Here is an 11,780-nt window from a genome sequence, read left to right on the forward strand (position 1 = left end):
TTTGGCAGGCAGTGTCCTTGCCGTTACTACTGCTGATCCGTATGCCAATGAGAAAGTCAACCGGTTCGTAGGCATCTGCATTCAAAGAGGAGGAAAAGGACTTGGTGCTACTTTTATCCTTCGGAATGTTATAGAAGACCAAGGTGGGCTTTTAACTGTGGTAATTATGCTAGAAATGGTAAGCAAAAAATGTTGAAGTTGTATGGGAAGGGATATCTGGTATAGAAATTTAGTCCACAGAGAGGATGACAATAGCTTAAAGTGAAATTGTGAGTCTTATCTTCTCGGGGATACTGCAGGTTTAAAACTATATACACAGAGATGTTGATGTGCTATATATTTGAAGGCATGGAACTACTTAGTAATTTTTTGTCTGTATACTTGGTGATTTTTAGATCTGTGTTCTGAGAAGACTGAATGTAATCCACTATGGTCGTGCTTAATATTTGAGCCTGGGCAGTCTGCTGCTAGCCATGTGAATCCTAGCCCAGTTTGAGTGCTGTGTATTTGCGTGAACTGGGGCCATATGCATGAGTTGTTTAACAAACAACAGGTTAGCAGAGTTTTATAACAGGCTCATGTTCCATTTTATGACAAAATGGGGGAAGATGCAAATACTGATGTTCTGAGAGCAAATATGCAAGGGGTGGGTGTCTCATTATATACACTGCACATACAATGAGGTAGATAGTAACAGCCATTGCAACCAAAAGAGTAAATTTTAAACCCCAAGCTTGTCTTACTTAAATTCAAGCTGTTCAGTGTTTCTTAAGGCACTGTTATCAAAGACCTGACTTACAGAATTGTGCAGACACAACACACGTGTACAACCACATGTGCACACAGCACTGTATATTGTAGTTTTCTGATAAGTAAAAAGCAGTTCCCGAATAATACAGGAATGTATAACACTGAGGAAATACTAATTTGGTGTTAGAATTTCTAATGAATTTGATTCATTAAACCAGACTTTCTCTCTCTAAGGTGTTGAAATCTGTTATGAACTATACAATCCTCGAATCCAGGCGATCGAGGTTCTGAAGCTAGAAAAGAGGCTGGATGACAACCTGATGTATCTGCGAGATGCCCTCCCTGAATATAGTACTTTTGATATGAACATGAAACCTGTGTCTCATTTAGACCATGAAGAAATTCCTGTAAACAAGGTAAGGAGCCGCATGTTTCAGAGGGAAAGCAGAGGAAAATTTAAGTAACTTTCATATCTGACGGATATCCTGGAAGGTCATTAAACAGTTCTCCATTGCATTAGTTACCAGGGTGACAAAAGTGTACAAAATAAGGCAAGTCTTTATGCCATTTCTGTAGTGAAAGAATGTTGAGAACAAAGTATCTACCATCCTTGGCAGTTAATTTTTAAGACGTGCAAGGAGTAGTGGCTTCCAACATGCCTCTATATAGCACCGTGCAGAGAGGAAAGCTTTTCTTTGTTATTGCTGATGTTGTTACTGAGTTGGGAATGAAGGAAAGCTTTTCTTACAGGAATGTTATTGCTGATGTTGTTACTGAGTTGGGAATGGTAGGTGTCAGGAAAGAAGGTAACATTGGAAGAGTCAGCTAAAATACGCATCTCGGAGAAGATCCAGAAACCAGCAGACCCTGTCAGAGTTGTCTGGTAACTCAGTAGCTTACGGAGATCATTCCTCCCTTTCCCTGTCATGCCGCTTTTCTTTTTCCTTAATAAGGAACAGGAGTAGAACTACAAAAGATGAGTTAGCTTTACTTTGTGTTTCAGTTGAAAGACTGCGTAATAAATCAAGACTTAATTAGAAAGTTTTACAAGATACTCTGAAAACAGTTATGTGGACACAAAAATTCTTCTTCTCCTAACAGTGTAGAGTAGTTCCTTCATATACTGACAGCTTGGTCTGCTTTCCTGTACTTTCCTCAGCAGTTGTCTCACCTTTTGCTGAGCTCACCATCAAAATTCTGATTACTTAATACCTTTTTTTTTTTTTTTTTTAAATCTTTTACCCTAGCTACAGGTACGAATGAAACCTAAACCGTGGTCAAAATGGTGGGAAAGGCCAAAATACAACATAAAAGGAATAAAGTTTGAGCTACCTGAGAAAAAAATGAAAGAAGCACAGAAGTGGAGCCAGCCATGGCTGGAGTTTGATATGCTGCGAGAATACGATACTTCAAAAATAGAGGAGAAAATTTGGAAAGAAGTGAGTGAAGAGCTTAAGAAATAATAATGGTTTTTGCAGGCTAGGAATTACTGAGAAGGTTAAGATTTACTTTGAATTTACTGTATGGATTATCACTTGTCAAGTTTTGTATATATACACATAGGCAAAATAGACAATAAAGTGAGCCTTTGCAGAAAATGTCAGTGTATGAACTTTTGTGGTTGAACACTTTCTGTTCCTGCAAACAGCCACTCCTTTTTCTGAGGAGTGGAATGCTGTGTTCTCCCCTTCTCTGGGAATGAGAAGCCTCCTTTTTTAAATTGAATTGCAGTTAACAAGAGGGGCTGGCATCACCTGTTCAAGTTGTGTTGTCATTTCCAAATGCTTCTGTTACTTCTCTCTTTACAGACTAGGTAGTGGCCAGTTGTAGAACTGCTGGACTTATAACTTCAGAAATGGGCTATAGCAGGGAAGTAGACATGTCTTGAGCCAACCAGATGCTCTGAGAGTAAGTGCTGTTTAGTTTTCCCATTAAAAAAAAAAGTTTCTGATGGAGCAGCAACTACAAGTGCCCTGAAACCGTGAAGAACTGAGCCAGTTTATTTAAGCCAAATCATGTGAATTAGTGTAAGGTTTGTGATTAAGTGCTTAGGGACATGGTTTAGTGGTGGGATGGCAGGGTTAGGTTAACGGTTGGACTTGATGATCTTAAAGGTCTTTTCCAACCTAAACCATTGTATGATTCTAAGCACTCACAAAGTGTCAGCGTAGATTCTTAATACTGAGACAGCCCGTTTCATAAAACGGTATTTCCACAGTAGAAACACCCAGTGTTAACTGCCTTCCCATGCCTTCCAGAAAGATCTACAGAGCTAAACTGTGGTAGAATATCTATTATATTTTTATAAAAGCACACAGCTGGTTGCTTCAGGGGAGAGCTTTAGCTGGGGTGAGACAAAGGAGAACAAGAGAAAAGCAATGAGATCATGCACTTGTGGTGATTGCTCATCAGCTGTTGCATTTTTGTTGGCATTCTGAGAGGAAAAGCAACAGAAATTCACCATTATTAGAAAGCAGGACTTGCAATGTAACTCATACAGCCTAAGGGCCTGTTCATATTTCTAATAACATTCTTGTCACATGTTAAGGAATTGAACTGCAGGAGTCATTAATGCAGGAAAATATTTTTTACTTTATTTTCAAAATAAAATTATTTTAAAAGTCATCTTCTGTCTGTAACACTGATCAAAGCTATTTACAATTAAAATATTTTATAAAAATACATTTTAACTTAAAAAACCATAAAAGAAGCCATATGGATTAAGTCTGCAAGAGTTAATTCTAGCCCCAGAAGATTTTGGAGAAATACAGTCACAAGTAAACATACGGAGTCTGTGATGCACTACAGTTTCTACAATAAAGCATCCTGGTTATTCTATAACATTATTTATTGCAAATACACAAAATTATAAAACATCAGAACTCTAATAAGGGTATGATGAAGTAAGGTTCTGTAGATCATATGGGGAAGCAAAAGGAAGACTTTCCTAGAGTTTCAGTTAAGAGAAAAGTAACTGACATTGTTCTTGTGCTTCTCATCATTAAGACATCTGCTGTTAGAAGCCTGATACAGCAAGATGTGCGACAGCTCCAGATGTGTGCACGTGACTGAAATCTGTGTCACTCCAGTACAAGAGCACACCCATCAGACACTATCTTCACTATGTGTTTGCTCTTCCCCAGACATTCTGCTGTGCAGCTCTTGCCTCACTGAACCCACATTTACCATCAATAAACATTCATCGAACTCTTCACCTGCACACCCACTTCTCATTTCCGTATCAGGGTCAAAACCCCTGCAATATTATGAATCCTTTTTCACTAGGGATGGCTCAACGGTAACCCTACCAAAATCACCGTGGAGCACAAGCTAGAAGAGCTCAGTGACTGCTGTGTCAGAGGGTGGTATTTATCAGCGTAATACTGAAAATCGCTCGCAAAGTTGGCTACTCACTGGCAGCAATAAACCTTACAGGCACTCTCTCTCCTTCCAGGAATCCTTCCAAAAAGGATAAAGCAATAAAGCTTTGTCATACATTTTTAGAATGCCTGAACCATCGCTTGATTTTGACAACTGTAACTGCTAAAAAGACTCCTACAGCCAGGAGTAGATGGCAGTAGAAGACATTTGGAAAGAAAATCCTCAGTGTTTAATAATAAGACAGTGACTACCACTAAATCTTTGAGTAGGTGGGGTCCCCTAATTAAATTTCATATTAGCACTGGTTTAGTGTTAATACCAGGCTTGTTGTAGTAATATAAGTGTTCCTTCAAAAATTTCCTATTTCCCAATCATGGATTTAAGGTGTTCAAGTTTGTATTCTTCAATGAAGCCTTCAACAACATGCAGAGCTTTGACTTTCACCAGCATGAGAAGAACTGCTTTTGTTTCCTCACTATAAAAAAAAAAGAAAAAGAAAAAATTTTAAATAGCAGCACTTTTATGTACCTGACTGAAGTACACTGTATGTTTATTAATTTTAAAATGAAGCAGGTACCTCTCCCTGGCCCCTTGTCATCAGGTGACCTTGGCTACGCTGATCAGTAACAGTACCCAACATCTAGCACCTCAAATACCACATTAAACTAGAACTGCAGAAGCACTCCTATATGTTACGGACTCCATCTTTTGTTTTATCCATATAGGCGACACGAACATCTTTGAAAGGATCAAAAATGTGACTTGAGGAACTTAAGAAATATACAACACAAAGTATACGAGGAAGTGCTTGAATCCTTATTACCTGTGGTTGTTCTTGTGAAGCACACGGGCACATTGCAGCAAATGCTGGCAGAAGTTCAGTAACTCAGGGAGAGTTGATCCACTTTTAAGATCTTGGAACCATCTTCCTGGGAGGCACGCGACCACCTGTTCACAGGAAAAATACTTGGAAAGGTTTAAAAAGAAAAGTCTTTCTATATAACCAAGTCACATCACTTCTGACAGGGACTTTTCTTTTTGGCAGGTTCAGGTAGTAGTGTGGTTTTTCATTGAAGCCAAGATTGATTATCCCTACAAATAGTTATTCTTAAGAACCTATGGACCAATGTTTGCTCTAAAACACTTTTACACACCAAGGTAATTAAAAAAAAATTAAATTTCAATTTCTTTTAAAACATTGAAGTGTTATTTAAATTTTCAAGTTTTTAAATATTCCATCTTCAGTCTAGACCCCTCTTCATGAAAAAAAGCTTTTAGCATACACCCTCTTCCAATGTACAAGTTACCTTTTACCTTATTACACTTTTCTATATTATCCGGCCCTGGTGGTGTGTTTAAGAGGTTCAGAAGAAGGTAACGATTCAGCAACTTGCTCAGTCCCAAATCACGGACCGTATCTTCTTGTACAATCCCATCCCAAAGAAGAACATTGGAGAGCAGCTGCAATAATAAATAAATAGGAGAATATGCATACTTGGTGGCTAAAGGGGTGCTAAAACACAGGATCAAAAGTTCTATGTTTAAAAAATATTATATATTATGTCCATCCAATTTAAGTACTCAAAACTCAGGATTTGCTCTCTCCAAGTTTACTGGCAGTTAGCCACTAATAAGCTGCATATAGTAATCAATCTTATCAAGTAGGATTAATTAATTTTACATATGCATAAGAACTGTACCCTAATATGTATATATATGACCTCCCAAGGTAGGGAAGAGCATTTTACCCTTCATAATAGGTTAACAATTTGCTAGGGCCCAAGTATGGAAAACAACAGTGCTTTACTCTTTTCACAGAAGAGCTAGCAGTCAATCTGAAGGTGTGGAAGAAGGAAAGAGCATTTAAGACACCCCCCCTACAAGAAATACAGACCAAGAACAAGTGGCATCCAATTGTAAGCCAACCTTCACAGAATCTAACAGAGAAGTAAAAAAAGTTACTACATCTGTGCAGGATACGACTACACCCTAGCATTTTATAAGGCAAATGGCCATTCCCTGTGACTGAGCTGGTCGCTTATTTAGCCCCCTTTCCCCTCATTATCACGCCCAAAGGTCCTGTGCATCAAGGAGACAAACGTCAAACCAAACAGATTTCTTCTTCCCCTCCCTGGCAGCCTCAAGATTCCTGGGTGCCAGGCTGACTACTCCCCTCCTTACCAGCCTTGAAGGTCACAGGTACCCAGCCAGCCCAGCGGTGGCGATGACCCCATCACAGAACAGGGAAGCGTAACAGCACATGGAGCACTGTCTATAAAAATCAAGCAGTTACAAGTCCTAAGGAGAATTTGACCAGAACTGCTGCTGGACAGCGAGACCCATGAACCCTGCCAGTGGCCAGGGATGCCTCCACCACCCTCTGCTTCCTCCAAGGACTGACTGACTTGTACTCTTCTATGTGTTTCTAGTCTAGGTGATGACTGTATATTGATGCTGCAAGCCAAATATTAAGATTTGACCTGATCTGCCAGGTGATTAAGCTAAGCTGTGCTATAAATTGTGCTATGCTTATAAAATTGTGCTACACTTATTCTGTTTATAAAAATCCTGTGCTACTCCAATCATAAAATACTATGCCATGCTGATCATCAAATTCTGTTAGAAAAAAGCACTTTGATTGTACCTACAACTTAGTGGCATCATCATTCTGCCCAGGATCCTCAAAAGAACCTGTCTGTACCCATACAGTTGGGTGACAACCTGTTAGCAGAGTGGCAATGACTAATTAATATGAGGCTGACCCACTCAAGGGGAAAAAAAAAAAAAAAAAAAAAAAAACACACCAGCAGGGACAGATGGTCAGATTCAAAGTCTCTTACAAAAGATGTACCAGTTGGGTAAATAGAAATAAAGTGCTCATTTATAGTTCATTCTTAAATCATCACACGCAGGTTGCACAGAGAACACATCCTTCACTGAGAAGTGGTTATCCATCCTAATAAAAATGTATTAATCTCCCAGGACCCAGACTTGCCTGAAGATGTACTTCCTGACTGACTGCAAAATATTTTTTTGCTAAAATTAATTTCAAAAGAAAAAACCAGGTATATTTTCTCTACCTTAACAGCTGACCAAAATCGTCTTTCTTGAAATTTTGAACACGGTGACGATTTGTCTTCCACACTGCTGGTTACAGAAAGAAGAAAAAAAGGAAAAATAAGGATTATTTTTTTTTTTTTTTTTTTTTTTTGCTTTTCAAGATGAGCAGACAATTGATCTCTTAGATACCAATGAATGTTAATTCTGGCATTCCTTCATCAGTGACAGCCACAATCAGAATAAAGGTCTAGAGAAACAGCTGTCAATTTGAACCCATTATAATACAGCTACTATGAAATAAATTCCAGTAAAATTAGCAGTTGGAAACGCCTGTGTCTACCTATCATCGGTTCAGATCAAACCAGTATTGCTTAGAACCAAATATCCTACATCAGCTTTAGCAAAGCTTCTCTCCTAGCTGTACCTTAACCCCACATCTCCCAGACTCCTACTCATTCCCATTTTTGAAATAGTGCCCAGTAATAAGCATCAACAATATAAACCCTATTTTAGGAACAACAGGAGGAATCAGGGAACACACCAGTGTGACACCAGACCACTAAACTAACACAGGCCCTCTGATATAAGTTGCTGTGCTAAAGCCAGACTGCAGACCTCATATACTGGAGAGCTCTTGATTACAGGAGAAAAAAAATCATTAAGAGTTACCCTCGACACCAGACCACTAAACTAACACAGGCCCTGCAGACCTCATATACTGGAGAGCTCTTGGTTACAGGAGAAAAAAAATCATTAAGAGTTACCCTTATTAGAAAGGGTTCATAAACAGGAATAAGGCTTCATAACCTTTCCTATAATAAAACAGTAGAAGGCATGTTTATATTCCAGTAGCTGTTAATGGATGCCTACAATATTTCATCTGCATCTGTGGGGAAGAGGGGTACAGGAATTTAACAAAACAAAAGTTTTAAAGAGCACCAGAGTCAGCTTACCTTTTAGGATACAGAGGAATAAAGACATCTTCCTCTACAGATTTCTTCATTCTTAGGACAACCATGTTTATCAAGTCCTATTTAAAAAGAATTATTAATGTGTCCTCACAAGAAAGACTTCGTCTTCCTTTTATAACAACTGCAATGGTTATTTTGTTCATCTAGAAGTACAATATGCTAATTACAGCTAAGCTGTATATAACACACACAGACACCATGAATATATTAGAAATGGATGAAGTTATTTCCTTAAGTGAGGCCTTTTTTAGCATGTTAATTTGCAAGGCAGCAGGAAAACTGTATAGATTAACAATGAAGTAAGTTATGCACAAGGATCTCAATAAAAAGCTGGGAAATTGTATGTAAAAAAAATCACTATAGCTAGGATATTATGCATTTGGAGGCAACATGTTTTTTAGGCACTATAGATTTCCACCTACCTTTTTATTTTTTTAAATCCTTTTCATTTATGTATTTAAAGTTCTGGTTTACTTTACTTTCTATAGAAATGGTATCTTGGCTAAGGTCTGTTGACCTCAAGGCATGGTTTCAAACCAGCAACCTTTGGAAGGCTCAGTTGGAAGAGAAACATTTTCTTAAAAATATTTCTTTTCATACTCAGGGCCTAAACATCCATCCCATTTCACCAGTTTTATACTAGATAAACCACCAGAAATTACATCAGAATAAAACCAGAATCAGGATGAAGAAGAGCATGCTAGAGTGACTATGTGTATAAAAGTAATTATTAAAAAAAAAAAATCACTACTATTACCAAGTAGTCTTTCTCCTAGCCAATTAATTAACCTTTGGGGATTTTCAAGTTTTAAAATTCTAGATCTACTTCATAAGTAAAAGCTTAAGGAGTTGACCACTGGAGCATTATTGGCATTTAAAGCTCAAATTTTGAAAAATCATTAAATGCAAATATAAATTCTAACCACTGTTACTATGGTGAAGCAAGATTAAAACTACAATCAGATTCTTGATAGGTACCAGCAGAATTTTTCTAGGAACAGGGGCTAATTTCTGCCTCAAAAGCATCCCATCTCCCATTACCTTCAATAACCAGAGCAGAGAGCTGGAATTTTAACTATTAAATCTCAATATAAAGTGACAAACAAGTCATTAGAAGTGAGCAACTTCAGACAACATTCTAAGTGCCCATACGAGCACGCACAGAAAGTGCACACCATGGATGAAGTTCTCCCTTCCCCAATACCACAGGAGCTTTTACCTCTTTTGCTCGACTGCATCCATTTTTGGAAAGGTCTTGTTTTTCAAAGACGTCATTGCAAAGCTGTACAAGGTTCTTTGTCTGTGAAGTAGATAAAGGATCCCACACGCTCTTTACAAACGCTGAACAAAAAAAAAAAAAAAAAAAAGGAATTTATTTCATTCACAATATGCAGGTAGTGCATGCTCTAGTTTCAAGGCATTACAACGTAACAGAAGTAAACATATAAAAAGCTAAACCTCTCAATCTTAAAAAGAGGCTACCTTAGCCTCACTCTGCAGAACTACCCAATGACTACATCTTGGAGCACCGCTATATTGCTAACATTATTTAATAGCTATTACTTTTATTTAAGGTCTGATTGCCTCGCTGCAGTCAACAGTTTCAAGACAGCCTTACTATACCTGTCATTTTTGGAAGAATAGTTTTTTCAATCACTCTAGGCAAAACTTCTTGATCAGGATCATCATCCCTTTTTGATTCGGACACTTTTTTGGCACCACTGAATTCTTCTATAGCTCTGAACCAGGGCATCTCTTCCAACTCTGTAAAATTCTGCTGAAAGACCATTCCTGTTAGTTGTTCAGCTGGTGAGGATTAAAAAGGAAAGCTCCATTCAATGACACCACAGATTCCCACAATTTCAGATCCACCCTCATCACTGAACAGGCCAAAACAACAAATCAGGAAAACCAGATTTAAAGCTAGAATTTAAAGGGTGGGATTGTTAAAGTGTCTTCAAAGACTCAGGAGAAGAATTATTTTTACATTGGGTGTTGCAGGAGGGGCTGGAGGTAAGGGGAAAGGAGAAATTTAGGAAGAGTCCAACCACATGCTTCAATTTCTGAGACCAACACAGTCTCTTTCTATTGATTTCTAATACACTGTGCTACATATAGAAAAAACATCTAATTCTTCATATTAATACATAAGACACAAACACACTTACAGTTTTTGAAGAAAACAAAGTCAGCTGATGCACCTACCTCAAGAGGATTCCAATTTATTAACTGAACTCTGATCAATGGATTTAATAGCTTAGGCAGGCAGAAACTGATATAAGCATCACAGTAAGAGTCAGGAAACTTCTCTTTCCATTCCTGGAATTTCAACAGGATTTTTCTGATGTCACAAAAATCTGCATGTACATCTTCAAAGACTTTCTTACTATCCTCTAAAACGTTATCTATGGATAATATTCATTGGGAATAAAAAGAAACAATCACAGAACTTATTGAGGCATAAGCTGAAGAGTTTATGCATCTACAGTACATAAAAAATATCTATACGATAACTGCATTTGTCATTTATCTTTGACACACCTGACACTGAAATGGGTTTTAAAACAGGCTCCCTGGAAAACCCAGTTTCAGAAAAAAATACTGTCAGAAGGCCAAAAAAGGGAAAGTTTCTTCATGATCTGTTCCACAGATTTATACAATCACTACGTTTCACCACAGTGATAAAATTTTAGACGTGAAAACCCTTCTGCTGTTACCTGGAGAAAAGGTATTATGCCTTTCCCTGCTCCTCTTCATCTATTCATTCAAGATAATTAAGACACCAACCTTTAACTCACTCCATCTTCAGAAAATGAATTGATTATACAAAACACGCTGTAGCATTGCAGTGAGTACTGTCGGATCAGCTTTGGTATAATCTAGAAGAGCTTACTTCTAGATTTGAACAGTCATGTGGAATGCCACCACCATGTAACTCATACTAAAAGAATTCTACAACCATACACCTGCAGTGAGTACTGTCGGATTGGCTTTGGTATAATCTAAAAGAGCTTACTTCTAGATTGAACAGTCATGTGGAATGCCGCCACCACCACATAACTCATACTAAAAGAATTCTACAACCATACACTTATTCTTCCCAAGACATTAGTCCGAACTGTCTGAATGCATTTCTTTTCTATGGTGTGTAACTAAGAACATGAAACTCAATTGAAGTACTTCTTCACCTCTCCTAAAAAAAACCACCAACATTAAAAAATATCAGAAAGAGATTTTGTTCTAGGACATCACAGTAAGACTGTCACCGACCTTTGCTCTTCTGGAACTCTGTCACCTCTGTTGGAGTCAGCTCGTCATCACTTGACATGCCTTCATGGTGATCCGCTTCTCCTGAACACTCTCTCACTTGCTGTCTGCAAGTCCTGCATTTTGTAATAAACCCAGATGAGTTATCCTCCCATTGTACACAGAAGCAAGCTTAATGAAAAAATAATCCGACTTCTAAAATGTTCTAAAAGCAAGTTGTGAGAGCAATAACCTAAGGAAGCGCAATCAGGGACCAATTGTACATATGTAACCATAAGGACACAAACTATGGAGGAAGCTTTGGGAACCGACATAAAAGAGGTTAGAGCAACATCTCTGATCTCCCCTATG

General features: G+C 38.0%; 2 protein-coding genes across 4 annotated transcripts in view; one reads left to right on the forward strand and one right to left on the reverse strand.

The window, feature by feature from the left end:
* The window catches only part of MRPL19 (mitochondrial ribosomal protein L19), an 8,978-nt gene extending 6,463 nt beyond the window's left edge, over positions 1–2,515 (forward strand). Inside the window, exons 4-6 of the mRNA XM_035897922.1 lie at positions 9–143; positions 985–1,166; positions 1,998–2,515. Of these exons, the coding sequence (XP_035753815.1) occupies positions 9–143; positions 985–1,166; positions 1,998–2,213 (533 nt within the window). The 3' untranslated portion in view covers positions 2,214–2,515. The remainder of the gene's footprint in view (positions 1–8; positions 144–984; positions 1,167–1,997) is intronic.
* An 852-nt stretch (positions 2,516–3,367) lies between these two features.
* Positions 3,368–11,780, reverse strand: part of GCFC2 (GC-rich sequence DNA-binding factor 2) — a 27,891-nt gene continuing 19,478 nt past the window's right edge. Inside the window, exons 11-19 of one of the 3 annotated variants that reach the window (XM_035897924.1) lie at positions 11,433–11,545; positions 10,368–10,567; positions 9,786–9,939; positions 9,382–9,503; positions 8,145–8,221; positions 7,212–7,275; positions 5,446–5,592; positions 4,955–5,079; positions 3,368–4,606 (exon numbers count right to left, since the gene is read on the reverse strand). In XM_035897924.1, coding sequence (XP_035753817.1) covers positions 4,492–4,606; positions 4,955–5,079; positions 5,446–5,592; positions 7,212–7,275; positions 8,145–8,221; positions 9,382–9,503; positions 9,786–9,939; positions 10,368–10,567; positions 11,433–11,545 — 1,117 coding nt within the window. In that variant the 3' untranslated portion in view covers positions 3,368–4,491. Of the gene's footprint in view, positions 4,607–4,954; positions 5,080–5,445; positions 5,593–7,211; positions 7,279–8,144; positions 8,222–9,381; positions 9,504–9,785; positions 9,940–10,367; positions 10,568–11,432; positions 11,546–11,780 lie in introns of all 3 variants that reach the window. The other 2 variants (XM_009642517.2, XM_035897923.1) reach the window with 2 other exon arrangements.

The sequence above is a fragment of the Egretta garzetta genome, unplaced genomic scaffold, assembly GCF_000687185.1.
Source record: "Egretta garzetta isolate BGI_Z169 unplaced genomic scaffold, ASM68718v1 scaffold87, whole genome shotgun sequence".
NCBI classification, from domain to species: domain Eukaryota; kingdom Metazoa; phylum Chordata; class Aves; order Pelecaniformes; family Ardeidae; genus Egretta; species Egretta garzetta.